The sequence below is a fragment of the Westerdykella ornata genome, assembly GCF_010094085.1.
Source record: "Westerdykella ornata strain CBS 379.55 unplaced genomic scaffold EI97scaffold_2, whole genome shotgun sequence".
Classification (NCBI taxonomy): domain Eukaryota; kingdom Fungi; phylum Ascomycota; class Dothideomycetes; order Pleosporales; family Sporormiaceae; genus Westerdykella; species Westerdykella ornata.
Window position 1 is genome coordinate 1,210,977 of NW_022986852.1, and position 25,291 is coordinate 1,236,267.

Genomic DNA, 25,291 nt, shown 5'->3' on the forward strand with positions numbered 1-25,291 from the left:
CATCTTGTAGGAAAGTGGAACGGCTGGCAGAACTCAAGTCCGACTTGTGAGGCGGGCAGATAGGATGCCACCGCGAAAAAGATGTAAAGGGAAAATAGGAAAAACAAGGAAATGAGAAAAGAAAAAACCTCCGGATTTACCTTTCATTATATTTAGGAGGTGCCAGGTGTATCAGCAAAGATTCTTTCGTGTGCTCGCTTCGTGATGCTACCCTCATCAACGACTCTGCTCAATCGTGCCGGGCGGCTTAGAACCGTCCCAAACGGCTTAAAACGGCTTTGCGCATATCTACGGAGTAGAACCTTCGGCGTGTACAGCGTGCGGGTAGCCACATCATCGAGTCCTAGGTGCGGAAAGACTAAAGTTGATACCTGAAAGCCGAAGGCAAACTGTAGTACTCCAGCTTCGCAGTTGTAGTACAGCATTCGAGGCGGAGTATCGCAGTAGTGGCAATTTCTCGCACGTGTCGCCAGTGTATATCGTCCTCGGGAGACGGGATGGAATAGCATGCATAGCGGCCGAGGCGGAAGAATACGCAGAAGAAAAATCCCAAACTCTATTCCCTCAAGTTCGAGTCCGGCTCGAGTCCACCCCCTCTGGCCCAGACGAGGGGAGTACATCTGCAGCATCCCATGCGGCGAGATGCATAACTCTACTTAAGTACACATAGGCCAGTCAACCCGAACCCTAGGCGCCCCCTCGATGTATACATACGCCATTGTAACACAGCCATAGCCACCCATCGGGGTTCCACGAAAACAGGTCAGTCGTCACCTGCAGATCGTGGAGCCGTTTGTGTGACAGCGACTCGAGAATGGCTCCGCCACTTCTCGTCCATGGCAGGTTCGACGGGGGGCCCTTGTTGAAGCTGGACATTCTGTTCTGCAAGACCTCGGACGAGGTTCACTAACGAGGCTGAAGCGGACGCTGGGTATGGGTTCACATAGTCCTGTATGTAGGACGGTACACCCTTCTCCCTTACGTTACCCGAGCAGATACATGCCAGCGACTACACCACACAGGCAGGCAACACAGGCAATCCTTCGCGGACAGCACGCGCGTGACCACAACACCTTTGTGCTCCCCACGTGGACGCACAGGAAACAGCACTTCCTCAGGGTCGGACAAAATGGAGCTACTCAACACTGAAGCTACTACCACATGTAAGCTTCTGATAGTCTACTGGGTTTTCGTGGGACGATTCTGGAGCACACTGGCGCTGTCCCTCCTCGGCTGGTCGCGGTAGTAGTGATAGTAGGGTACGTACGTGTGGTGCGTTTCGAAGCTTCAGCCCTATGGTTGTTGTGCTCTCCTTGGACGGACGGAGAAGTACGGAGGAGGACGGAGGAGTTTCTCTGGCGGCGATGTCCATCTTTGGCGATATGTGTTGGACAGTGAGCGCCTCTTCCTTCCCCGTCCTCAGCGCAATCACCACCACGCGCGTCTCTTGCATCTATTCCGACCTGCGCAGTCAGTCACAAGCAAACCCTACATGGACTCCCTACCCAGCGTCCTGTGAACTTGAACATTCACCTACTCCTCAATCCCAACCCCGTGGCTGCAAAACGGTGCAACGAATACGATGACGACGATGCAGGTCTCCATTTCGGTCCATTGTAGACTACACAACAGTCCGTGGCATGACATGCCACCACCCGACCTCGTCGCTCGGCATACCGCAGGTTCTGTGAAGCCCGAACCCAGTGAATTTTAAGGGAAGTGAACTCTGAGAATGAGGCCAGGGAAGACGGACGGCCTCAGCCACACCAAAGCCTACACATGTACACGTAACCCCATGTGTGGTCGGATCAGCGCAAAGAGCCGTCACGTCGTACAAACCCCATCGTAAGAAGCAGCTGCTTTCTGCGAAGGCTGCCACCGGTAGTCTATTGTGCTGCCTGGAGTGCAAACACCGGGCCAAACAGTCGATATGCGACGGCGACTACGCCGCACGCCGGTTGGGCCTTTGCAATGGCAAGACATCTTTGCAGCCCCGTCAGCATCAAGTCCAGAACCTCAACCGGTGAAAGTCCAGCCGACCAAGCCCACCAGCCGACCAGGCAACCAGCAAATATGCCACCTCTACCTAGGGTACAACTCAACTGTGCTGTGGCTGTCAAACACCATACTACACCACACCACTTATCATGACTACCTACCTACCTCCAGGCACCCATCCTTAACGCGCATCCATATCTGCCGACCCAACAACAATCTACGTGAACCAAGTTAGACATAAATTACCCACACAGCAGCTCTGCATCAAACCTGCCGTGTGCGGTGTGTTGTCAATCCCATACATACCGCTTCCCCCATCCAATCGAATCACCCACCAGACCTGGTCGGTCTCGCCACCTACCCACACATGTGCATGCACCCACCTATCCACTCATACCTACCCAGACACAGTTACGTATGCATACGCGAGCTGAAAAGACCCGACTAGTGAAGCGATCCTGCATGCACATGTGCTCTGTATGCTGTATCCAGTCTCGCGAGTATGCGAGTGCATCGATTAGGGTATGTACCTATATATTCTGTGTTATACAAGTATGTATATATGTATGTGTGTACCCGGTTAATTTACTTTATACTATGGACAGCCGCAGCATACCGCAGTTATCCATGGATGTAGATTACGCTGCAGCCGCGAACCCATGCCGAGCCGATCTGCTGGAGGCAGAAAGGCATTTGTTGGGTGCTCAGTGCTGATAGTGTGGGATGTGCAATATAGCGATATGAAACCCATTCGGGGAATTTTTTTGAATGGGGTTAGTAAGTAGATGACGAATCTGATCGTGTGAGTCCGCGGAGTCACTCTTGGAAGACTGGCTGGTTTGCACATCTTTTGTCGACGAGGAACGGTGGATAGAGGTGGAGATGCCAGAATGCAAACTTTGAAGGCGATATGCGGAATGGCTGGACGATCTCGGATCTGCGTTGTTTTCGTGAATTCCAGCTCCATAGATAGGGAAACGATCGGTGTCTGTCCGGCGAGAGCTCATCTTCTTGCTCTCCTCCCTCAAAGTCTCTACGTAGCCTATCTCAACGCTTACTACACAGTACTTCCACAGTATACACCGAATACGCAATTGATCCGCAGCGAAAACCTTCTTGTTGGATCCTAACAGTTTGGCACTTTATCGTTCCTTATGCTGATTAGTACTCCAGGTTCACAACACAACCCTAGACTCCCCCTATGATCTTGCCTGGTCCGAAATCCACGAGAACCAGGTCCTCGCTGCATCGGGTGACGGGTCCTATATATCTCTACTGCTCCATTGAGCTTGCTCCAGCATTTTGAGTAAATGTGGTGAGCTTTGTTAATCGAATTGCAAGCTTTACGGGGGCACACGCCTCCACGCAAAACTGCCCCAGCATCTCTCGCGAGTTCGCTATACAGTAGATTGGGTCCTGGTTTTGAGGCGCTCCGAGCATTCTTCCCCAACAGATCGCCACCTGAAAAAGCATGGCTTGGTATCACACTCTACTCGGACGGGATACGCATATGCACTGTCAAAGTCAGGCTAATGGCATACTCCATTGAACCCTCGGATCACTCTTCGTTGGTATCAAGCTAGTTCTGCCCCGACCTTTTCGCCCTCCTCGGATTCCTCGACTGGCACTTGATCCACCTTGTCTTTTCCTGTGTCAGGCAGTTGCTTCCACTCCATTGCCCAGCTCGTGATGCACGCAAGGGCTGGAGTTGCAAGCGCCACCCAGAAAACATTCTTCAATGCCGCATTAAATGCACCCACGGCGGCGTTCATCAGCTCGGGAGGAACGATCGCTCTGAAACCGCTCGCACCGGCCGCCACCACGGCCGCGCCATCTATCCCCCGCACCTCGCTGAGGTTCTGCACAAGGCCGTCCGTGAAGAGGTTTTGCCCAACACTGGGAGCCAGCGCGCCCCCGAGCATCTGGAAAAACATAATCATGACGAGCCCTGTCGGTATATCTGACTTGTTGAGCACAACCTGCACCGCCAGAATCGGCATTTGGCTACAGCTGCCGTAGCCCAGCCCAGACAGGATTTGGAAACCGATCCAATGTCCGCGCGGGCTGTCTGGGCGCACAAGTTGATAGAGACCTCCTCCGGCAGCCAGAATGAGAGGTCCAACCCACATGAACGGTACATAGTGTCCGAATCTTGATGCTATAGAGCCTGCGCAGAGGGTACCAAGGCTGTTCGACACAATCAAGGGGAGGAGATTGATCCCCGAGTCTCTAGCATTAGTGCCCTTGACTGACTGGAAGTATATGGGCCAAAAGTACGATTGCACTACTATGGCCACCTGAACGAGCATCATGAAGCCGCATGATGTCGAAAAGGTACGACTTCGGAAGATGTGGAGAGGGATGTTCGAGCTTGGATGATGTTAGCAACCCTAGCATGCAGAATAAAGATGTCTCCATGACAGGAGAGACTGAAAATGGGAGAGGAGAAGCCAACTTTTCTTTGCCCTGGAATTGCAAGTACAAGAAGGTAATCAGGAGTAGCCCGAATCCGATCAGGCACCCGAACACCTTGGAATCAGACCATGGATAGCTGATGCCACCCCACTGCAATGCCAAATTCAAACAGGATGTCGCACCGAGTAGCAGAGTCGCCCCCAGAAGGTCAAGTTGACGTAGCTTCTGCTTCCAGGGCAGGTGCCCCTTTACCGCAGGTGGAGGTTTCCTCAAGGTGAACCAGACCAATACCAGCCCAACAGCTCCAAAAGCTTGCAATAATCAGCTAATCATGACAGGAGAGATGGTGGGATTCATCATCAACAGCGGCTTACGGAGATTGATCCAGAAAATAAACCGCCAGGTCAGCTTCTTGTTGTCGGTTATCGAACCACCCACGAGTGGTCCGACGGCCGATCCAATGTTGTACATGCCCAACACAATAGGCGACAGCATTGCTTGCGTTTTTAGGGACACGCAATACGATAAAATGGTTGTTGTTCCGCTCACCAGGCCCGCAGCACCGAGACCAGAGAGTGCTCGCCCTATGATGAGTGTCACGGAATTTGGGGCGACGGCCGCGATGATGGACCCTATTTCGAAGACGGCAAGCGAGATGCAGTACACTCACTTGATGTTATAGAACGCATACAGGCGGCCACAGGTTGGCAACAGTGCCATCTGTGCGATCAGATAGGAAGAGCCATACCACCCGATATCGTTGAGGCTGTGGAAGTCGCTGGTGGTCTGGGGTATCGCCGTTGCTTCGTATTGACAATCAGATCTGATGCTCTCTCGGTCGGATCATGGGGAAGTACAAACACAGAATGGTGTTATCAATCGCGAGAACGAGGCAGATGGACATAAAGGCCAAGGTCAAAGAAGCGAGAGCCCATCCTTGCATATATCGAGTTTCGGGATGGTCGTCAGTGTCCTTGGTGTTGGTTACCCCCGTGATTCCCTCGGTAGGAGGCGTAGGCTCCGCTACAATTTCCATCATGCTGATCTGGGGAGCGTCGGGATGGTAGGCTTTGTGGGAAATGGACGTGATGAATAAGTGGATCTGAAGTTTGTAGTTTATACTCATCGAACGAGGTATCCGGAGGCGCCGGACAGCCACTGTCCAGCAACATGAGTTCTCCTCTGGCCGGGGCGGATAAATTTCTTTCGAGCTGTGCCGCAATAAACGAGGGACTGTGAGGATTCGATTTCTCAGGTTCCCTTCTCGAATCTTCAGGTTCCCTTCTCGAACATCCATCCCCTCCAAACCCAACAACATACCAGTCTCGGCATCCCCTCTGGATCCCCGCCCAGCAGAACCCCAGAAGCATCCTGGAAGCATCTCATCATCGCTGCATCCCATCACAATCTCGGGCATCATCACTCCACCATCACTCATGATTCGGTGCCGCAATCGTACATCTCAACATCATCACCAATTTGCAAGCGATCAGGCAGCTCATCAAGCAGCGAGCTGAAAGCGGAAAACGTACAGAAGAGCCTGTTTTGTTGACCAATCATCAGACGTGAAAACTGCGCGCGTCGCTCTACCTGACGGACGTCACCAACAGGCTGCCATTATTCTCGACACAGTGGACATGATTACTGTGTATCATTCATTCATGCTTCGAACTGGTGATAAACAACCGCCGACCCGTCTACACTCCAGGGATAATAATGACAAAGATGTTTTAAATTAATTCCCATCCTCAAAGCAGATACGTAGCACAAAAGCACTGGGTCTCAGGCTCCATCCCCAATAAAAATCATTACCACCCTCTTCCCAACAAATAATAGATATTATGGAGAAAACCCTCCTTAGCTATCGCGCTATCAACAAATACCATTTCCAAAAAGCACTTAGCGTCTCCACCCCCCTCGTGCTCCATCCCCTTCACACGCATATCTCGTGCAGATTCTCGCATGACCATAGCCATGCCCGCATGCATGCGACGTGCCTAGCAGAAGTTAGGCACTCCGTAGAAGACACAACAACAAGCCGCCCCTGGCAACCGCAGCGAGCCGAATACCGTAGAGTATTGGTTGGGCCCAATCCCGCACCGTGTGATTGGCTGCTTCATTCGCGCTGGGAGTGCGGCGCAGTGCGAGGCAGGGCAGGACCAGGGCATGGGTGGTGACCGTTGAGCGAAGAGTTTGCTTTTCTCTTTCGCTGAATGCGGAGCCATGCGATGCGGATGCATGGAGAGCGAAGCCTGTCGAAGGTGCAAGGGGTTGTCGATTCTCGAATCTCGAATCCGAGGCATTCTGTGCGGAGCGGTGTAACATGACTGTGTATGGCTCTTCACAAATGGCGCGGTTGTCAGGAGAGAGCAGTTATTTCAGAAAGCCGGCCTTAGGAAGAGAACATCGCAGTCATGATGAGGGAGTCAACGTTGTCCTTTTGACGGAGCAGACGAGCTTTCTCAGCCCGTCCCTCCGTCCAAATATATGTATATTGTTGAGGAAACTCCCGCTGAGGAGTACGTCTGCGTCTCTCCATCTGGCATGGGGGACCGACTACGGTACAAGGACTTCTCTGAGCCAAAGAAATATGAAACCTGGCTGGTATCTAGAGTAACAGAAAATTTGTGACAGAAGTAGACAGTCGAATAGAATCCCTCCTTGTTTGGAAAATGACAGAAAACTCCGTGTAAATGCATTGACAAAAGAGCAGCCGTTGAAATCCAAGACTCCATCTCCGCACAACGTAGTTTTGAGAAGCATGAATGGCTTGGCACCGCTCCCAAGCTAGTTAAAAGGTATACGACAAAAATCCCCCAGACATGCGAGTCGAATGGTGTGATAACCCCTGGAAGTGATCCGGAAATTCGAAAAGCCGGAGAGTTTACGTGGCCGAAATCTAAGGTGGAAGGAAACGCCATCAACAGCCGCCCAACACCGGGTGAGATAGAACCGCATCGTCTCATCGTAAGCTTTCAAGAGATAAAAGGCTATTACGAGCTGGTAGAGGAAATGGCGCCGGGACGATTAGCCACAGGCAGAAAGCGGAGCATGGAACCTTGGCGGTTGGAAGCAAGCGTGTCTACGCTTGACCAAACTCGCGGCTTGGAAGAAAGGTGTAAACCAAGCATTAGGGGTCGGAGGAGGAACGTATATCGAATGGCCAGCCTGTACCGGAACTTTTTGTGGCGTTGGATTGACGTGGGTGAATGAAGACGAAGAGGAATCGGACGAGACGGAAGAGGAAGAAGAGAAGACGGAACTGTCCGAACCAGTGCTCCCATTAGAGGCAGACTGGATCTGATACGGGGCCTCCACGGCTTGGGACGCATATGGCGGAGGAAGCGGGGCCATGGAAGGCACTTCAGGGGCCCCGTAACATGCTTGGGAAGCTCCGACTCCAGCGAACCCAACAGGACTAGTAGTCGGAGAAGGCAAGGGGGAGGCCATGGCGGACTTTGAGGACGTAAAGCGCGGACAATGTTGGATCAAGTATCGAAGTTCGGGAAGGGTGATCCTCTTGGAAGGGTCCAATTCAAATACTCGCCTCAGGATGGAATCCAGCTCAGGGGAGAGAGGAAGTATGGTCCTCAAGAATCTTGGGTCCCTCATGTAGGCGCGGAAGGTGCTGTCCTCGAACGAGGCTCTCTTCCAGGGGTTGCGTCCACAGGTTAGGTTCACGAGAATGACGCCAAGGCTCCATACATCATTGGGCGCAGTCTCATAACAGGCGTACGGCTTTGGTGTTGGAGTTTGACATTCTGATGTATTGTTAGCAACGAGTCCATGCAAGTGTGGCTTCCAAGCCGGAGTGCTGGATGCTTACCTGGCGACATGTAGAAGGTCGAACCGCATCCAAAATCCGAGGTCACGTGGTCAGAAGTTGCCAAACCAAAGTCGGCGAGCTTGCAGGTCATGCCTTGGTCTGTGACCAAGATGTTCTCGGGCTTGAGGTCCCTGTGGAAGATGCTGTTCGAATGGCAAAACTCCACGGCATCCAGGATCTGAAGGAAGGCCATCCTGATAAGGGCGTCATTGCCAATGAACATACCTCTCTCGGTGATGTTGGTGAAGAGGTCCCCCTCCGGGCAATACTCCATGACCACATAGGTGCAGTCGTATGCCTCGAGGATCTTCACCACGGAGACTACATTGGGGTGGGCGCTGGCCTTGACATGGAGGTGGATTTCTCTCTGCTGGAATTTCTGTTGGCGGGGCTCCAAACCGCGCTTATTGAGTGCTTTGACTGCATAGGGAACGTTGGTCTGGATGTCTACGGCTGTGTAGACAACACCATAGGCACCTATTCCAAGGATCCCGGTCAAGTGGATCTTTCCTGCGAGGACTTGGCCTAGGCGGTCTTCTGGAGAGCAAAAGCCATCGAGTGTGGGAGACGCAGGAGGGGTCGGTAACATAGTTGGATGAACAAGGCCTTGGAGAGGGTCCTCAGGTCCAGGAGAAGGCCTTTGGATCAAGAAGAAGGGGTTAGAGTGGCCTTGGCTAAAAGGAGCTGCTCGATGCCTTGAGCTTCCAAGGGGACAGAAAGGTATTAAAGCTAGAGAACGTTGGGCATGTGACCAGGGATGGCGTCGTCCAATGGAGTACAGCTGAGGCGGTATACGAACAAAGGATTGGCGGGATGACAGGAAGTTGAAGAACGAGAATAAAGACAGGTGGCCGTGTCGATGGAGAGTGAGAGAGGAAGAGGAGGAGTAGGAGGAGGAGCTGATGATCTGATGTGAAATCGGAGTGCGGTCGTCCTTGGGTGATATGAGGCGGCCTACAGGAGAAGATTGATGATGGATGCGTACAGTTGTTGTATAAAGCACGGCTGGCCAAGGTGTTGATAAAGCCAGACGCCACGGGCAGAGGGTCCAATCATTGGTCCGTTGTGCGCCCCAGTGGCATCGTACCACAGTAAATATAGGGAAGGATGAGGCTAGCGGACGGCGTTATGACGAAGACAGGCGACAGGCAGGCCATCGCAGGGGACACTAACGGTGTGGTTCCACGCATGCCGCATATCCCTTGCCCTGGTGGAGTCCCAAATAATCTCCAGATGTGCAGAGACTCCCAAGCACGGAGCCACGGAAAGGTTGGAGGCAAAAAAAGGGAGGCGGCTGGGCCGACAAGGATCCTGCGAGGATGCTCTCGCACTGGTCCAACAAAGCCCGTCGCACAAGAGAACCGAGCATGCGGCACGCCGCCGCTTGTTGATTCATGGCCTGCCGCCTGCGTGCTCGCCCGTGTTGCCCCTTGGTCCTTTGATCCACATCGGCTTGGTGGCCATTACTGGCCCTGCTCCACAGCGCAGCCCCCAGCCAGGCCGCAGCGCAGCGAATCGCTCACCGTCAGCAGTCTTCCAGCCATTCGTGGACGGTGGGTCGCCGGAGCGGTCGCAGGCAAGTGCATCCACGCAGAGTGTGATGGTGACACATCGGCAGCAGCAGGCCAACCAAAGCAAATGCTTCCCGCGCCCCTGGTCTCAGCGGAACGAGGGCAAAGGCGGTCCTGCAGCCGTGACTCTGGAATACCTGACTGTCGGAGGCAGTTGATGGAAGCCCAGATTGCGTAGGTGCAGAAAATATCGCACTCGCCGGTCACGGAATGGGTTGGCCGCCCTGGCCTCGTGGGAGGACGGCGTTTGCTTTACGGGACGCACACATCACCATAACGATCCATCGAGGCGGGCATCTCGGCCGGCTGTCTCGGCGGCTGACGGCAGCGCAGGAGGCTGTGGTTCTTCCTGTGAATGCTGTCTTTGTTGATGAGACGTTGGGAGTTGCCGCTCTCCACCTTCGTCGTGGGCTGGTAGGTACCCAGGCTAGCCTGGTCGCTTCGCCTCCAGCTTACGACGTCTTGTCTCGTAAAACTGTAAGCGCACGGTTGGCGTTCGATAGCCAAACTCGCCAACCTGGGCTGGGGCTCCGGCCATGACGGAACCAGTTGGGCACATGCTGATCGGGGGAATGCTTTTTTGCCTGTCATGCTTGCAGCAGACTTGCGACGTCCTTTGTCCTGTCTGCAACGGGCAGGTGTGGCTGGCTGTCAGCAATCCGACTGACCAAGGACTGCGTTGGTTGCAAGAGTCGCGTTGGCGGTTGCAGGCTCGGATGCCTTTACGAGCAACGAGCAGCAATCCGAGCATGACTGATTGGACGGCCCGATAATACCCAGATGCTCCTCTGGGCGCAGCAGAGACAATGACTAATCCGCGCATCGTACACAGGACAGTATTGTGCGGGGCTTGGACCCTCAGTTCTGAACTCCTGACCGTGGTGACGACGCACAGAACGCGACGAGCCCGCACTGCAATTTGCTGTGGGTCAATCTTCGCCGTTCCCAGTGAGATGCCGCGCTTCGCCAGGATTTTCCAAAAGATTTTCGGTGGTGCAAACTGATTCCCATGGAAAGTCATGCGACTCATGCCGTGATTGTGTCGTTTGAAGTCCGTGGCGACAACTACTTTCGCCCTATTTCTGACTCGGGCAAAACGCTCTTCTTGTGATTTGTCGCTCCGGCATCCTGCTGCGTGAAGATCGTCCAATCATTACTCTTTGCACAAAGTTTTGGTCCACAACCCGCTCATCAGTCAGCGGCGCGCGCAGTCGTTGGAAGCGCTGGAGCAACGTGGCCAACTGGTTGCGCAAACTCTGCGTAATTTTGGACAACCACGCCGGGCGAACCGCCATGAACTCCTTCTGACTCCACGCATATGGTCCACTCTGACCATGCCGTTGTTCTTGGTTTCCAACCCTTACCAAACAAGGCCCCGTTGTTGAGCCAATTTTACCGGCGCGAATTACTTCATCTCCTCGCGTACATACACAGTAAGATCCGGTTTGGACATGGGCTGCATTTCACAACAGGAAACGAGCGAGAAAGATTTCAGCGATGATGATTGCTGCATGGCGTTCCAGATTTTGCTGTCCGGTTTCAAACACTGCGCAGAATTAGCCAAGTCGCCTAAGGCCCGCTAGATTGCGAGGGCGTTCGGCTGGTTGAGCGGGAGTCTGTGAGGAGACGGTGATCATGTCCTGAGCGGAAGCGTGGCTGGGCCCCTTTTGCGGCCCCATCGCTGTCATATTTTGATACTCCTGAGAGACCTGACCGTCTCAACGGCCGTTGTGCTGTTGTAACATGTTATGATGGTGATGCTCGGAGAACCTACGGCGCTGCGGGGTACTAAGTATCCCGTATGTTGTCCGACGGAGGCAGTCTGAGCCTCGTACATGGAGCCTCGGTCGAGAGCTTCGGCTGTTCTGTGGCAGAGAACGCGTTGCACGCATCGTCAACTCGAGCGAAGGGGAAAGGTCTGCAGAGGAGAGCTGGGTCGAATCGATGGATGCTGGAATTTCCCAAATGGGAAGCGTTGATGAATGGGGTGGAATATTGTTCCATGGCTGCGCTCACCGCCCCGCGGATGTTCAGTGCCAAGGCAACTTGGCATTCCCTTATTGGACTAGCGGAATACTGGAAAACAGCGTCGAATCCATCGATCAGACAGATCTCGCATCCATGGCCACCACCAGAGAGGCACTCTATACTCCTTTGGGTTTCTCGTGCCATCACTCTTACGCAGAAGCCTGGTGATAAACTCTCTCAGCAGCCAACGCTGGCCTGTTCAAAGCCAACAGAATCTGTTGCCGGTCCACACAGCCTTTGCACAGCAAATTTGATCCAAGATCTAGACTCGACTGGCTCCGTCGTGGTGGCCCACAGCTCTGTGGCAGCGTCACATCGGTATCAGATATGTGGTGAACAGCATGACAGGCGCATCCCGTGCCGCAGCGGAACAAGCTCTGGCTGCCAAACTGCCGGTCTCGTACGGATCTTGCTAAACTTTATGCCTTCACTTAGATGCCGCCTCCTGATTGGAGTAACACCCTGTCCGGCATAGAGTGTCTTCACACCGCCTTGCTGGACACCAGCTTCGTTTACGGCACCGATGGACATTTCGTTGGGACGCCTGATATTGAGGACTGGCTCCGGAGACATTCCATCCCATATCTACTGGTATACCATAACATGCCCAAACGCTTCGGCTCACGTGCGAGCTCGTTCTGGCAATGTGTAGTTACCATCACAGCTCATTCTCACACGACGGATGATCAAACACAAGCCGAAGCATGAGGGTGTAGATCTGGTATCAAATCTCTCCGCCCGACCAAGAGCTGCTTGTTCCGACTACCGGCCCCTTACGCATCTTCGCAAATAGAGTTATTTCGACTACAAGTAGGTGCTACTTGTAAGTACACATAGCGTCACAGCAAACCCGTCCGATCTGTCGAGGGACACATATCATGATTGCCGATGTATCTTTACTTGGAAATATGCTCAATCATTACTGGATCGGACGCAAGCAGATCGACACGCAAGCAGAGGCAAACCTTCATCATCAATGAAGATCTCATATGCAGTGAAACTGCAAGAGGTGGACACCATTTTCGGCGGTTCGAACTTTTGTGTGCAGGCCACGGGACAAGGTAATGAGCTTCTCCTACCACGCTCCTACCATGGGGGTATCTCTCTACCCTAGACAGTTCTGCAGCTCCATGTACGCCACTATTCCGGCAGCTACCTGGTCTTGTTTGCTTCAAGTCATCGTATTGTACTCTGGTGATTCTCTCCTTTTGGCATGTCGGCTTCTCCATCGATCAGCTTTACCGTATACACGGACCTGAATGGCAAAAACATTCAGTGAGATCCGATCTCATGCGAGACACAGCCCGTCCAACCATATACCAGTATGATTCTAAGACCCACTTATTGATATCCATGGATCAAGAACATCGAGCTGGGCCATGATTCAACTCCCCTTTACCGTTAGGCTGTGCATCACCTCTTGGTTACTTGCTCCTCGAAACCCGGTCCACCGCGGTTTGTTAGGTACTCAGCTGAGGTGTCTCCAACGGCCTCGATATAAGCAACCACACAAATAACATACAAAGCAAACACTCGCACCTAGCTAGTACCACATCCTTAGATCCAAGTCCGAAGCCCGTTACCTGACCCTTTCAATTAGCGCGCAACACCGAATTCGTAAACGCCGTCTATTGGCCATGGTTCACGCTCTGTATGTGGACGACACCCATGAATACATCCTCCCATTTCTATTTCCACAACCGCTATAGCTGCAAGTGCAAGCCCATGGCTCGTACCGGATATATCCAAGACACCTACGGAGTATACATCCATCCATACGTTTGTCGGTAATTACAAACTCCGCATACAAGATCCTGCACGCCGGACGGTATATCGCAAATGCGATCGGTCAGCGAATGCCTGCCGTCAGCTTACAGTTGCAGGTGCGGAGCGTACTCCGTAGTTTTGCGGGGATTGCGCTGTTCGGAGTCAGACGCTGGACAAACGTTGTTCCCATGTTGCGGAATACCAGGATCCATCCAACAGCTCCGGATCGGACGCGAGTTGGAAGGGCATCTCCTCCGTATTTTGATGAGTCTCGGCATAGCCGTACGTGGGCGTTTACACAGTGAGCACCTTCGGTGTTTCATTAAACAATGGCGCCTACCAGAATTTGCTAAAATCGGCGAGTGCGTTTCCGTCGTCGCGCCCAACGTTGATGTAGGGTTGCGGCACAGTGTCCCTTGCACCGCTCTTGATATGAGCGATGACTGGACTGTACTCCATGACGATGATCATGACATCTACGAGAGCTGGCGGCAACCGCAGGCGAATAGGTACTTTGATTTTGAACACGGCAATACGAGGGCGTGGCTTCATGGCGAGGTCCTCCACTTCGAATTCACCAGCGCCTAGTCGCCACCTTCAACGGCTTCCAAACAGCGTGCTTGCGTTGCTGGATGCTTGTGATTTTTTCGGCTCCGTAGTCAACGTCAAACGCAGCCCCTTTGGGCAGGCTGCCTTGAGCGGACATTTCCTGCTTCCTAGAGTAGGAGGGACATGCCGAGATACCTGCCTAAGTTCTTTCATCGGACCTCGCAAGTTCGATGAGGCCACCCACATCAACTCCTTCATCCATCTCGAGCGTCTCGCAGCCGCATCTCCATTTGCATCTTCCTTTCTTCCTCTTCGCGTTCCTGCCCAAGCCACCACCGTGAGCATCCCACTCCACCAACATCGTCGGACACACAAAGGTGGTCTCTCCATACGCGCGATAATTGTGCCACATCTCCGCATCCTCAACAACGCTTCTGCAACCCACGCCTCCACTCGTTTCGAACGCCCCATCGCAGGAGCGCTGACTATGATGCCAGCCTCCCGTTGAGACCCCATCGCTAACCCCTCAAGCACACCGATCGTTTCATTGAAAAACAGTCTCCATCATGCAGCATACCACACTCTTGCCGGGCGCTTTCACGGGCTACCTTGGCTCCAGTGGCTTGGAATAGAACATTATTATTACCTATACCGAAGCGGGCGGCAACATGCCCCCTCAGTCAGGCCTCCTCCGTCCGACCAAACGGACGGGAGGTTGCAGTTTAGGCGGCCAACTAGTGCCCATGGAACTTTGCATATGGTGGGAGAATACCGAGCGGTTAGGTGCAGCTGGTTGCGGCCACGGGATGGTATGAATGAGGGGGGAACGGGAGTAGTGTGCTGTTTTGGTGTTTTTTGGCGGATGGCTGGTGATGATGTTCTATTTTGATGTCGGAAGGGTGAGATGCCGATGTCTGTTAGCGGAGTGAATGTTTGCGTGTGATTATGGGGGCTCGTCACGCAGGAATAGATTTAGATACGTTGAATTAGATGGTTTCCGCTGGGTGGTCTCTGGATGACGCATCTGGATGATTCAATCCAGACCTACATGCAGGTGCTCATAACGGGCAGTGAATAAAATAACACGTGACATGCTCTCTCATCAATCCATGGATGACGCACTCGCCAATTCGTCTCCCACTTTTACGGACGTCAAGAACTTCAATGGCACCGTAAGAACATAATTTCGGCAGGCAAGCACACATTGCATTGGAGTGTACTGTGATATCCAACGCGAAGCCTAGAACACCCGGCATCAATCTACGGCCATACCTAGGGTATCGTCCTGCAGCCAGGTGAAGCCCCACTCAAATGCCCAACGCAAATATATACGAATGCCACAGAAGCGGAGCAACATGGCTCGAGTCATCTACATAGCCTCCAGATAGCGAAGAGATACCAATTGACAACCAAACATAGGAGAGGATTAAAGATAGAAGGATCACCAACGTTCCATTCTCGCAACTCTGCCTGCACACCCCTCTGGACGGCGTTCACCACATCACGCGTCCTCTATGACGTCCTAGCCGTACGAGAGCGAACATTGGCTTTTCGCAAGACTTGGAGGATGCTAACGTACCAGCTGGTTTGGATATGTCCTACGATATCACCACGGCTTTCACATGATGCCTAACTTCATGTGCACACTAACCTCCCCTAGGTCCTCATCCCATTCGTCAACTCCATCTTCGAACTCTCCGGCATCACCTCCCACGGTGCCTCCAGTCCGTCTGGTCACTTCGATTGATCAGCGTGATACTGTGTACTTTGCTCCACCTAGACGCCCTTTCCAGAGCCCCATAAATCCCATGCGTGGTCGGCTAGTTGCTAGAGGGTTACACAGGGGCCTAACTGCTGCATGTAAGTGAGAGGTGCCAGTACTCACAAGGGAATAGGTCTATGGTGACCACACTAGGCTGAACAGACATGATCAAGTCAGCAATACAACTGCTATAATCTTAAATCCATTGATCCATTACTACCGTCTATGCTCTATATGAATGATATCATTGTCCGGACCCAATCCTTTCCCATGTAATTGCTCATGTCCAGACCCGATTCTTTCCCATGCAATCGCTCATGTCTATATGCATTCCAACTCTTCCACCCACCACCGTCCCCGGCTACGAACTCTCATCAACATCTTCAGCCGCATCGTTCGCAGCACTCTCCTTCTGGCCTCCTACCGCCGTCTCAGGCACCCCACTCACAGCCGTATCCTCAACGGGCGGAACGGCCGCTGAAGCCGCCGGTTCAGCAGCCTCCTTCTCTTCTCCGGCCACACCTTGTCCCGCAGCATTCGTCACCTCCATCCCTGTGTTCTTCCCCTCGCCCTCTCCCTCCTTCTTCTCCTCTTGCTGCACCCCGAACGCTCCGGGCACCTTCTCACTAAGATTGATCGCCACGAAGGATTTGGGCAACTTGACACTGCGCGCCTAGTCAGCATCATTGGCCAGGAATGCAAGGACTGAAGGGACAAGAGATGGGGTGTGAGAAACGTGCAAACGTACGTGTGGAACTTGGCCCTCAGCGTCTCCAGCACCTCCTTCCAATCATGATGAGCCGTCAAGCTTCTCCGGGGCGAGAAACCAATCATATGCCTAGAATCCAATTGCCTATCACCCAAGGTTAGCACATTCCAACTCTCTAAGAGAATACAAGGAGAGACCTACACATCCAGCGGTGCAAAAGCATGACATCCCGGACTCAACGTAATCTTGATGCTATAATTGAACGTATTCGGGCCATCGTTATCCGTCGCGTTCTCACTCTCATACAATTCAAACCCAATCTGGCTGAGGTAATCCAGCTCGGGGATCGCATTTCGCTGAATCTTCGTCTTGATCCCGCCCTCGAGGATACAATTCAGCAGCGTGTAAATGTGCGACTCCTTGGTGAAATAGAAGAAGCACTTGGGCGTCTCGGACGCTTGCAGCTCTTCGAGATCTTCGACGATTTCTTTGAGCAGGGGAAGGGAGGTTAGGAGGCCGATTTCGAGTTTCTCTTCATTGTCGATGCCATATTCTTGTGGGCCAATGTAGTCGAAGAGGACTTTGCAAAGGTGGTACATTTCGCGGAGTTTGGCGAGGCGGGCGTCAGTTTGGGCTTTGGAGGCGGCCGACGGGGAGGTGCTATGCGAGCCTGGGCCGCCGCCCATGTTGGCGCCTGTGTAGAGCTTCCAGTATGACTCCTGGGCGTAAGCGGGGGGCAAGGACGACTTCGTAATCTCTGACCGGCGGCGGAACCCAATGCGTTGAGATATACTGTTGCGTTCGAAGATTCTCTCTGCAGTGGATTGACCGGCGTCCGCCTTGTGGGGCTCAACAGGCGCGGACGCTGAGGGTTTGGCATCCATGGATACCTTTTCGGAAGCTACATCTCCTACGGCCTCCTCGTCGAGAAAAGTGGCGTCGGGGGTGAAGACCCATTCAAGGAACTGGCGATTGTGGAGAGCATCAAACTTCATGCTGTCATAGAGTTCGGAGATCTTGCTAGGATCGACCTTGTCAGCATCGCTGAACTCCTTGAACAGCTTCTCCCAGCGTTCCCTGAAGAGTTCAGGCCCCTCATTGCAGCACCAGCGGCCCTGGATTTGAGCCAGCGACGTGTGCTGTGGTTGAGGGGCGTCTGACGTCGCGCCCGCAATGGCAGCGAGTGATGACACCGCACCGGATTCGATCTTCTTGTAGTTGTAGTTCATGACGCGCTGATGGAACTTCATCAAGTCGACAACCTGCCGAACCACGATGTACGGCTCGGGCGTGTCTGCGGGCCACACAAATTGGGGCGGTGCCTTGTCACCGGCCCGCAAAAGGGTCTTGAGTTTCTTCTTGACCTTGTCCATGACATCTTTGGCAGCATTGGAATCATCCAAGAGATCCTTGCGGATCTGGATATTTTCGGCCTTGTAATTGTCATCAGCGAGAAATGTGCTGCCAAAGATTTGTGCGCTTGTAGTAACGCGGCGTTCGGAGCTGCTGAAGATGGAGACGTCGTCCAGCACCTCTCTGTTCATCAACTTCAGGTCATTTCGGAAGTTGGCCGCCATGTCTTGCGACTGGTAGCGTGCAGAATGTGTCGGCTCTCCTCCCCATTTGATGATGAGCTGTAGCTTGTCGAGAATCAGGTTGTTCTCAGCAGCCGAGATGCGCGACAATGTTACACCAGACATGGAGTCGCTTCGCTTTTGGATGGGCGATATATCGCCATCCAGTGAGGGCGAAATGGCCTCCTTGTGTGCTTCAGAAGGGTCCTCGACAACCTGGCCAGGAAGCAGTTCTTCCTTTCGCCTCTTACGGAACATTGGCTTGATTTGAACCTTTGTTCCAGGCCAGGAGCCTTTTTTGACAAGGTATATCTGCAGCTCTCGGAGCTTCTTAGGATCCTCCACTCCTTCCTTCATGGCCAGCTTCACTGCGTCGCTAACACTCTGCAATGCAGCCTCTCCAATGAGGAGAACCTCTTCTTGATGGCCCTTGAGGAGGTCAACAAAAGGTTTGGTATGGAATGTGTACTTGAATTTTTGCTTGGGTGTCCGGTCGGCGTGGCGGATAACGGACACTACGCCCTTCAGCTTCCACTGAGCCTTGGAGGCAGGTGGCGGCACATTGACAGGCTCTTCGGGTTTGGTTTCATCGATGTGCGTGTGGGCCTCCTTTTCGCGCACACTAGGAGTGGTGAGCAGGACGTCAGGCTCAGACCTGGGAACGCTTGGTGTGCTACTCATGGAAACGCCGTAAGACTTCTCCAAATGGGGCGATGCGGCCGGGGGAGAAGCCGTTGCGGAAGCCTCGGGGGACGACGCCATGGTCGGTGCTTGGTGTCCTGATCTTACATGGGGATGTGGAATGTGGCTGAGCTTGGACATGCTGGGAGACTTGAAGAGACCCTTGAGAGCTTGACGGTGGCTAGCCATGCCCCTCCTAGCAGGAGGCTTTTCTGAAGTGTCCGATGACTCTGTAATGGCAGCTTGTCCTTCTCGTCGTTCCTTGCGAGCAATCTCCTTGAGAAACATGTCCTTGAGGATTTGGGCGGCTTTGTCGTAGTAGTCCATGTTATCCTTGACAAAACTCCAGCCATTGACGTCGATGACATAACTGCGGTCTCCTGTCCGCAAAAGGTCGAAACCGCAGACCCGTTGGCCAAAGCCCTCTGAAATCTGAGAGGCCATGGCGGCCTCGGCTTCACTGAGCTTCGTCACATAACGAACCTCTTTGCCGCTTGGGTTGCGCTTAACTAGTCCATCAACGACGGGCGACTTTCGAGTCTCAGCGTGACAAAAATTGGAACCTACGGTGTAGGCTTTGACATCTTCCGAGTTCTCCGACTTGAGGAACTGCTCGTAGATGTAGCTGCTGGAGGGGTCGGTGATGGATCGTGGAACGTGGAGGCTATCATCCTTTGCAGAGCTTCTGTTGTTAACCTTGCGGAAGAGTCGCCTGCCTCCTCCGCCGTCCTGACTATGGTAGTAGATGTTGATGTTGTGATCTTCGCCGCTTACGGGCTTTTCGACGAATGGTTTAGTAATGATCCTATCGTCTACGCGCAGCGTGTTTCCATCTTCCGAAAGCTCTACGCGGCGGGGTGCTGGCATCCCTCCGCCAGTGCCGTCTGGGGGACCGGGCAGTCGCACGCCGGTGCGCTCGTACAAGGCCTTTGCAAATTCGGCGGATTGAAGCTTGGGGCCTCCATCGCGACTGACTTCGACCCGTCTGGGTGTGGGGACGTTCAACTTGTCGAGGATTTGCAGGCAAAGTCGGCGATCCCACAAGACCTGTTGCATGGGCAAATCGTTGACACAGAATGGTTTGCGCAGGCGAACATATGCGATAGCCTTGTCTAGAGGAAATCCATCGGAAAAGAAGGAGATGAGGAAATCGCAGACGGGCCAATTCTCCACGTCTTCGTCGAGAATGATCTTGTCGCCAAAAATCTTGACCTCGAAATCGTCGTAGAGCTTCCCAAAGATGTTGCGCGCCGGCTTGCTGCGAGCCTTGGACTCGAGCGCACACACGCCAATTATCCCCTTGGTAGGCTTCTTATGCTCACGCGAGTCCCTGCCACCAGGACTACTGCTTGCAGCCGTGCTGCCACTTATGCGTCGGTGCGTTGTGCGGCTTCGCGAGCGGCCGTTTTCAGGCCTCTGGGCTGTGTCTTTTTGGTTCAACGAGTGCGTTTGGCCGCCTTGCGGGGAGGTGGAATTGGAAGAATGCATTGCGTGAGGTGGTTGATTAACAGACAGCGCCAAACTGCCATTCTGGCTCGCGGTCGACGTGGTTACGGAAAGCGAAGAAGTGGCTGTAGTGGGTGCATAGGCTGGTCCTTCGACTTTGGCTAGGGTGGAGTCAGTCAATGGGCGAGGAAGAGCCGTTCAAGATTCAGCAAACGTACCTTCAGGTTCTGAGCCTGTTACTGAGCTGGGGCCGCTGAGTCCTCGTGTGCTGCTCATGATGACCGAGCCGAGAGAGTATAGCGAGGAAAAGGACATGCGATTGGACTCTAGGTCGGGGTCGGTCCGGGCCCGTGAGGAGTAGGCGGTGTCGGGGAGGGTAAGCGTCTGGGACGTGGCAATGCTTCCATGGCGCGAAGCATCTGGGGTGGATGCAGTATCGGTGGTCTCGTCAACGGCGGAGGAGGGGCTTCGGACGGAGCCAAAGGTATCCAAGAGGCTGCTGTCCGAAGCCTTTGAGGGGCGTCTGGAGGCATTGGGGAGGGGGATTTGTCTCGCAATCGTCCTCGACGTCACCGGCGGCGGCATGGAGACAGAGGAGCGTTCGACATGGCCGCTCCCCGTCTCGGGCTCGGAGGTCCGCGACTTTCTGCTCGCAGGATCAGAGCCATTGCTGGCAACGAGGACGTGAGGTGCAGTCTGTGTAGGAGTGCTCTCGGAGCTGACTGTGCGAGACAATTGCTCCATCCGTCGTGGGGGGTGGGTGTGGCTGGTTGCTTTTTCTACCTATGTTACGAATCCGTCAACTTAAGCGACCGTGGGCGATGGAACATGTGCCCTGGGGCAGGCAAAGGGTGGAGCTTGTATTATTTATGCAAGAATGAATGTCGCAATCCTGGGCATGCTGAGCTCTGCTCTCGTACGGAGGAGATGGCAAAGGTCGAGTCGAGAGCATTTTCTGGACTCAAGACCAGGTGCCCAGGTGACCGCTAGACCATGTGATCTGGGCTGCTTTGCACCTCGGGGACTTGCAGTGGGAAGAGCAACTCTGGCAGAGATACTTATGGTATATTGCTATTCAGCATTGCACATCTAGGTACATATAGTATTTGTATGACGCAGGACCATCAGCATGGTTGGAGTTGCAAGCGTGGGGTGCCCCCCCTGGACGATCAGAGGTTGGCGCGGGGGGAATAAGATCTTAAATATTTCTTGGCCAAATTTTAACCAGCGTTGAACCATCTCGCTTTCTGAGCTCCTTGCGCATCGCCTTCTTCGACCATGCCAGGCCACATGGTTGCCAGAGAGGAGTCCAACGGACCAGTGGTAAAGCGCCAAAAGCGCGAGGTTAATAACACCAACGGCGCTGCGCCCGTGGTCCATCGGTCAAGGATCTTCGCGCCGTTTAGAGTACGTTCGGAAGTGCTTCGTCTTACATGGTTTGATACTAATGCGCCGGTGTAGACTGTAGGACTCGTGTCGCCGACTGACGTCCCGTTCACTTCGCTGCCACTGGGGAAGACTACGTTTCAGATCACCACTTCTGTCGGCCGATCTCTCCAAACGTATGATTTGAAGCGTGGATTGAACCTCGTCTTCATTACCCGACCGCAAACTCCAGAAGATATCACAGCGACGCTAGCATGGAAGAAGGTCGTCATCACGGCCTGGGGTGGAGTGGGTGCAGACGCCCGGCGAGGGGTATGGCTCTTTCAGCGCGGCAAGAAGGTCGCCGAGCTGGAGCTCCCTCGCGGGTTGAGGGAAAACATCACGCACCTTGTAGCTTTTGGAGAATGGATTGTGGGGTCATGTGCCACCGGTATCCAGGTGTGGAAGTCGTCAAATCTCGAGCATTACACTACCCTCGTTGGCGTTTCCGCCAGCCCCATCTCCGGGGGCATCTGCACCATGCCGACCTACCTGAACAAGATCTTCGTCGGTAGGCAAGATGGATCAGTGGAAATCTGGAATATCAGCACCGCCAAACTGCTGTATACCTTTCTTCCACCAGCTGCAAGCTTTGGGGCAGTAACCGCGATCCAACCCACACCTGCACTGTCTCTGCTGGCCATTGCGTACCAGTCGGGCCCAGTCGTCATCCACGACATCCGTCTGGACAAGGAGCTGCTACGACTGAATATTGGCGCTTCCGGGAAGGTGCCAATCACTTCGATCTCATTCAGAACCGACGGAATGGGAGCCGGCGAAGATGGTCGTGAAGATGGAGTCATGGCCACTGCTAGCCAAAATAATGGAGACATCACGTTTTGGGATCTGAATAACGGTGGACGCAAGATGGCAGTTCTCACTGGAGCACACAACCCTCCGCCATCGAGCGGTGGTGGCATCGGCGGAGGCATCAGCAAGATTGAATTCTTGCCCGGGCAATCTGTAATTGTTTCCAGCGGTCTCGACAACTCTCTCAAGACTTGGATCTTTGACGAGACGCCATTCTCCCCCCTGCCGAGGATGTTGCACGCGCGAGGTGGACATGCCGCTGAAGTCTCCAGGATTCGCTTCCTCCCGGCGAACTCTGATGGTACCGATGATACCGGAAAATGGCTGCTCAGTGCCAGTCACGACCGCAGCCTGTGGGGATGGAGCCTTCGAAGAGACGGGCAAAGTACCGAGCTGAGCCAGGGCTCCATTGAAAGGAAAGCCAAGAAGATGGGCCTCCTCCATGGAGGCACCACGAACCCACGGCTGCAGTCCGCCTTGGAGGGTTTGAAGGCTCCGCCCATCACTTGCATGGCCTGCTCATTGAACCGCGATGGTGGCATGGGCACCATGCCGGGGGTCAAGGGCATCTGGAATAATCCTACCACAGTCAAGAAGGGCAAGAAGAAGGTGACCCCCGAGGTCAACATGACTGGATGGGAAAGTATCGTGACGGGCCACGCAGGCGATCATGTAGCAAGAACATGGTTCTGGGGCAGGAAGCGAGCCGGAAGGTGGACATTGGCGACGGGTGACAACACCGAAGTCACAGTAGGTCCGCCAAAACCCAGAAAAAGGTCTGAGCTAATCGGTTGCAGAGCGTTGCTGTCTCGCCTTGCGGTACCTTTGCCGTCATAGGCTCGGCTGGAGGGTCCATTGACATGTACAATTTGCAGTCGGGGCAACATCGACGCAGATTTCCAGTACCCTTGAAGCCAGCCGAAGCCAACAAGCTCAAGCTTCTACAGTTGCAAGAGACAGCCGCCCTAGCCACCGATTCCCCGGCAGTGCCCAAGTTCAGAAAGGGCCAGGGGAGACACAAGGGCGCTGTTACTGGCATCACGATTGACAGCTTGAATCGGATCATGGTCAGCTGTGGAGAAGATGGCAAGGTCAAGGTTCGTAATTGGGGAACCATTGCCGCAATCATGTGCTGATGGCATCTAGTTTTGGGACTTCAACTCTGGCATTCTGCTTCACGAGATTGACTGGTATCCCATGAGCAAGCCTCTAGGCCTCCGCTATCATCGTGCCAGCGACCTGGTGGCTCTCAATTGCGACGATGGGTCAGTACGCGTCATTGACATTGAGACGAAGAAGCTCGTTCGAGAACTGTGGGCATCATCCTCGGAGGTGCAGCTAAAGATTGTCGACTTTGCATTCTCCAACGACGGAAGATGGATCATCAGCGCCAGCTCCGACTCGGTTGTCAGGGTGTGGGACCTCCCGACTGGCCATCTTATTGACGGGATGAGGCTGCCCAAGCCATGTACCACGCTTGCCTTGTCGCCCACTGGCGAGTACCTAGCGACGGCACAGAAGGGTGAGGTGGGCGTTCACATATGGACGAATCGCACGCTCTTCACGCATGTCTCAACCCGTCACATTTCCGAAGATGAAATCGCGGTGATCAGTGCTCCGACTGCTTCTGGCGAAGGCGGGGAAGGGCTTGTCGAAGCGGCCCAAGAGGAGGAAGCCGAGGAGGAGCCAGAGGAGACGACTGTGCCCATCATGGATCAATTGGCCGAAGGTATCACCACGCTCAGCCTGGTGCCCAGGTCACAATGGCAGACGCTATTGCATCTGGACGTTATTCGCGCTCACAACAAGCCCAAGGAAGCACCCAAAGCCCCGGAAAAAGCTCCCTTCTTCCTCCCGTCCGTGGGTCAGAATCAGCAGGACTCGGCAGCATCGAATGGACTTGGGCTTGAGGAACCCAAGTCCCGAGTCTTGAGCGCTGCCATGGTGTCGAGGTCATCGGCATCCGCATCGACGAACGAGTTCACGCGTCTGCTTGCCCAGGCCGCTGAGAGGCAAGAGTATGCGCCAGTCCTGGCGTATCTGGCGACGTTGACTCCGTCCGCTGCCGATCTTGCAATACGCACGCTCGATGTGATGCCTCCGTACACTGAGCTCTTCACCTTCTTACGAGCGCTCACGTCGCGTCTGGAGGAGAGGAAGGATTATGAGCTTGTGCAGGCTTGGATGAGTGTGTTCTTGCGGCTGCATGGAGACACCATTGCAAGGGAGGAGGGGCTGATTGATGAGCTGCGCAGGTGGCAAGAGGAAGCTAAGAAGGAGAAGGAGAGGTTGAGCAGTCTGGTCGGATACAGTGTTGGAGTTGTCGGGTGGGTGAGAAGCGCGCGATGATGACGAGGCCTGCGTTTATTGTGAGTGCCTTTCAGCGCGGCATATGATCAACGGGTTTTCGGAGAATAGATGGATCTTTCTTGGTTGTCGATGTTCCAATATAGTCGGGCCCGTTCCAGTGGTCACGATATGTCACTCCATGACCTCACACCATTTTTCTTTCCATGGAGCGAAGGCAGACCAGCGTAGGGCGGATCAGCTGCAGGTGGAGGATTCAGCCTGGGGCCCATACAAGAAATATTGGCAACCCGACGGATCAGTCAGTCCCGGACTTTTCTCCGTCTGTACGGCCTTAGGGGCAGCGTGTCTGGTCCAGCCATTCGTCACCTATGCTGCACATCAATCTAATAACATAGCATGTCCCGGGTGCGAAGTCCACTA

The 25,291-nt window shown here is 53.9% G+C and overlaps 9 protein-coding genes across 9 annotated transcripts; 3 read left to right on the top strand and 6 right to left on the bottom strand.

Annotated features, from left to right (window-relative positions):
- Positions 1-3,268: 3,268 nt before the first annotated feature.
- On the bottom strand, positions 3,269-5,095 carry EI97DRAFT_118993 (MFS general substrate transporter). The gene is made up of 4 exons (XM_033793020.1): positions 4,963-5,095; positions 4,788-4,910; positions 4,454-4,724; positions 3,269-4,368 (listed from the first exon to the last, which is right to left on the bottom strand). Exons 2-4 carry the CDS (start codon positions 4,906-4,908, stop codon positions 3,573-3,575), a joined length of 1,188 nt encoding a protein of 395 aa, XP_033657855.1. The 5' UTR covers positions 4,909-4,910; positions 4,963-5,095; the 3' UTR covers positions 3,269-3,572.
- Positions 4,798-6,041, bottom strand: EI97DRAFT_430062 (uncharacterized protein). Its single transcript, XM_033797592.1, has 2 exons — positions 5,275-6,041; positions 4,798-5,216 (listed from the first exon to the last, which is right to left on the bottom strand). Exons 1-2 carry the CDS (start codon positions 5,849-5,851, stop codon positions 5,080-5,082), a joined length of 714 nt encoding a protein of 237 aa, XP_033657856.1. The 5' UTR covers positions 5,852-6,041; the 3' UTR covers positions 4,798-5,079.
- Positions 6,042-6,733: 692 nt separating this feature from the next.
- Positions 6,734-7,620, bottom strand: EI97DRAFT_118962 (uncharacterized protein). Its single transcript, XM_033793018.1, has one exon. The coding sequence runs from the start codon at positions 7,377-7,379 to the stop codon at positions 6,876-6,878; it is 504 nt and encodes a 167-aa protein (XP_033657857.1). The 5' UTR covers positions 7,380-7,620; the 3' UTR covers positions 6,734-6,875.
- Positions 7,309-9,117, bottom strand: EI97DRAFT_119100 (Pkinase-domain-containing protein). Its single transcript, XM_033793022.1, has 2 exons — positions 8,240-9,117; positions 7,309-8,174 (listed from the first exon to the last, which is right to left on the bottom strand). The coding sequence occupies exons 1-2, from the start codon at positions 8,826-8,828 to the stop codon at positions 7,441-7,443; spliced, it is 1,323 nt and encodes a 440-aa protein (XP_033657858.1). The 5' UTR covers positions 8,829-9,117; the 3' UTR covers positions 7,309-7,440.
- Positions 9,088-10,113, top strand: EI97DRAFT_118965 (uncharacterized protein). The gene has a single exon (XM_033793019.1). The coding sequence runs from the start codon at positions 9,347-9,349 to the stop codon at positions 9,986-9,988; it is 642 nt and encodes a 213-aa protein (XP_033657859.1). The 5' UTR covers positions 9,088-9,346; the 3' UTR covers positions 9,989-10,113.
- On the bottom strand, positions 9,937-10,984 carry EI97DRAFT_119098 (uncharacterized protein). The gene has a single exon (XM_033793021.1). It carries the CDS (start codon positions 10,838-10,840, stop codon positions 10,238-10,240), a length of 603 nt encoding a protein of 200 aa, XP_033657860.1. The 5' UTR covers positions 10,841-10,984; the 3' UTR covers positions 9,937-10,237.
- A 2,382-nt stretch (positions 10,985-13,366) lies between these two features.
- Positions 13,367-14,273, top strand: EI97DRAFT_119237 (uncharacterized protein). Its single transcript, XM_033793023.1, has 2 exons — positions 13,367-13,384; positions 13,439-14,273. The coding sequence occupies exon 2, from the start codon at positions 13,678-13,680 to the stop codon at positions 14,191-14,193; it is 516 nt and encodes a 171-aa protein (XP_033657861.1). The 5' UTR covers positions 13,367-13,384; positions 13,439-13,677; the 3' UTR covers positions 14,194-14,273.
- Positions 14,274-16,107: 1,834 nt separating this feature from the next.
- Positions 16,108-21,400, bottom strand: EI97DRAFT_430067 (uncharacterized protein). Its single transcript, XM_033797593.1, has 4 exons — positions 20,545-21,400; positions 16,827-20,487; positions 16,665-16,769; positions 16,108-16,581 (listed from the first exon to the last, which is right to left on the bottom strand). The coding sequence occupies exons 1-4, from the start codon at positions 21,068-21,070 to the stop codon at positions 16,278-16,280; spliced, it is 4,596 nt and encodes a 1,531-aa protein (XP_033657862.1). The 5' UTR covers positions 21,071-21,400; the 3' UTR covers positions 16,108-16,277.
- Positions 21,401-21,560: 160 nt separating this feature from the next.
- On the top strand, positions 21,561-25,248 carry EI97DRAFT_391359 (WD-repeat protein-like protein). Its single transcript, XM_033796239.1, has 4 exons — positions 21,561-21,733; positions 21,788-23,311; positions 23,359-23,658; positions 23,708-25,248. The coding sequence occupies exons 1-4, from the start codon at positions 21,605-21,607 to the stop codon at positions 24,908-24,910; spliced, it is 3,156 nt and encodes a 1,051-aa protein (XP_033657863.1). The 5' UTR covers positions 21,561-21,604; the 3' UTR covers positions 24,911-25,248.
- The last annotated feature ends 43 nt before the right edge of the window (positions 25,249-25,291 follow it).

What these genes read in the sequence shown, in the direction of transcription:
- EI97DRAFT_118993 (XM_033793020.1), bottom strand. Translation starts at nt 4,908, where the DNA reads ATGCTGTCGCCTATTGTGTTGGGCATGTACAACATTGGATCGGCCGTC. An exon ending in TATTTTCTGGATCAATCTCC is followed by an intron (nt 4,725 to 4,787) that starts GTAAGCCGCTGT and finishes GATTATTGCAAG; the next exon opens with CTTTTGGAGCTGTTGGGCTG. An exon ending in CAATTCCAGGGCAAAGAAAA is followed by an intron (nt 4,369 to 4,453) that starts GTTGGCTTCTCC and finishes ACATCATCCAAG; the next exon opens with CTCGAACATCCCTCTCCACA.
- EI97DRAFT_430062 (XM_033797592.1), bottom strand. Translation starts at nt 5,851, where the DNA reads ATGAGTGATGGTGGAGTGATGATGCCCGAGATTGTGATGGGATGCAGC. An exon ending in GATTGATAACACCATTCTGT is followed by an intron (nt 5,217 to 5,274) that starts GTTTGTACTTCC and finishes GTCAATACGAAG; the next exon opens with CAACGGCGATACCCCAGACC.
- EI97DRAFT_118962 (XM_033793018.1), bottom strand. Translation starts at nt 7,379, where the DNA reads ATGAGACGATGCGGTTCTATCTCACCCGGTGTTGGGCGGCTGTTGATG.
- EI97DRAFT_119100 (XM_033793022.1), bottom strand. Translation starts at nt 8,828, where the DNA reads ATGTTACCGACCCCTCCTGCGTCTCCCACACTCGATGGCTTTTGCTCT. An exon ending in GACCTTCTACATGTCGCCAG is followed by an intron (nt 8,175 to 8,239) that starts GTAAGCATCCAG and finishes ACAATACATCAG; the next exon opens with AATGTCAAACTCCAACACCA.
- EI97DRAFT_118965 (XM_033793019.1), top strand. Translation starts at nt 9,347, where the DNA reads ATGAGGCTAGCGGACGGCGTTATGACGAAGACAGGCGACAGGCAGGCC.
- EI97DRAFT_119098 (XM_033793021.1), bottom strand. Translation starts at nt 10,840, where the DNA reads ATGAGTCGCATGACTTTCCATGGGAATCAGTTTGCACCACCGAAAATC.
- EI97DRAFT_119237 (XM_033793023.1), top strand. Translation starts at nt 13,678, where the DNA reads ATGCGATCGGTCAGCGAATGCCTGCCGTCAGCTTACAGTTGCAGGTGC.
- EI97DRAFT_430067 (XM_033797593.1), bottom strand. Translation starts at nt 21,070, where the DNA reads ATGGAGCAATTGTCTCGCACAGTCAGCTCCGAGAGCACTCCTACACAG. An exon ending in AACAGGCTCAGAACCTGAAG is followed by an intron (nt 20,488 to 20,544) that starts GTACGTTTGCTG and finishes ACTCCACCCTAG; the next exon opens with CCAAAGTCGAAGGACCAGCC. An exon ending in GCTTTTGCACCGCTGGATGT is followed by an intron (nt 16,770 to 16,826) that starts GTAGGTCTCTCC and finishes CTTGGGTGATAG; the next exon opens with GCAATTGGATTCTAGGCATA.
- EI97DRAFT_391359 (XM_033796239.1), top strand. Translation starts at nt 21,605, where the DNA reads ATGCCAGGCCACATGGTTGCCAGAGAGGAGTCCAACGGACCAGTGGTA. An exon ending in GGATCTTCGCGCCGTTTAGA is followed by an intron (nt 21,734 to 21,787) that starts GTACGTTCGGAA and finishes GCGCCGGTGTAG; the next exon opens with ACTGTAGGACTCGTGTCGCC. An exon ending in GAGAAGATGGCAAGGTCAAG is followed by an intron (nt 23,659 to 23,707) that starts GTTCGTAATTGG and finishes GATGGCATCTAG; the next exon opens with TTTTGGGACTTCAACTCTGG.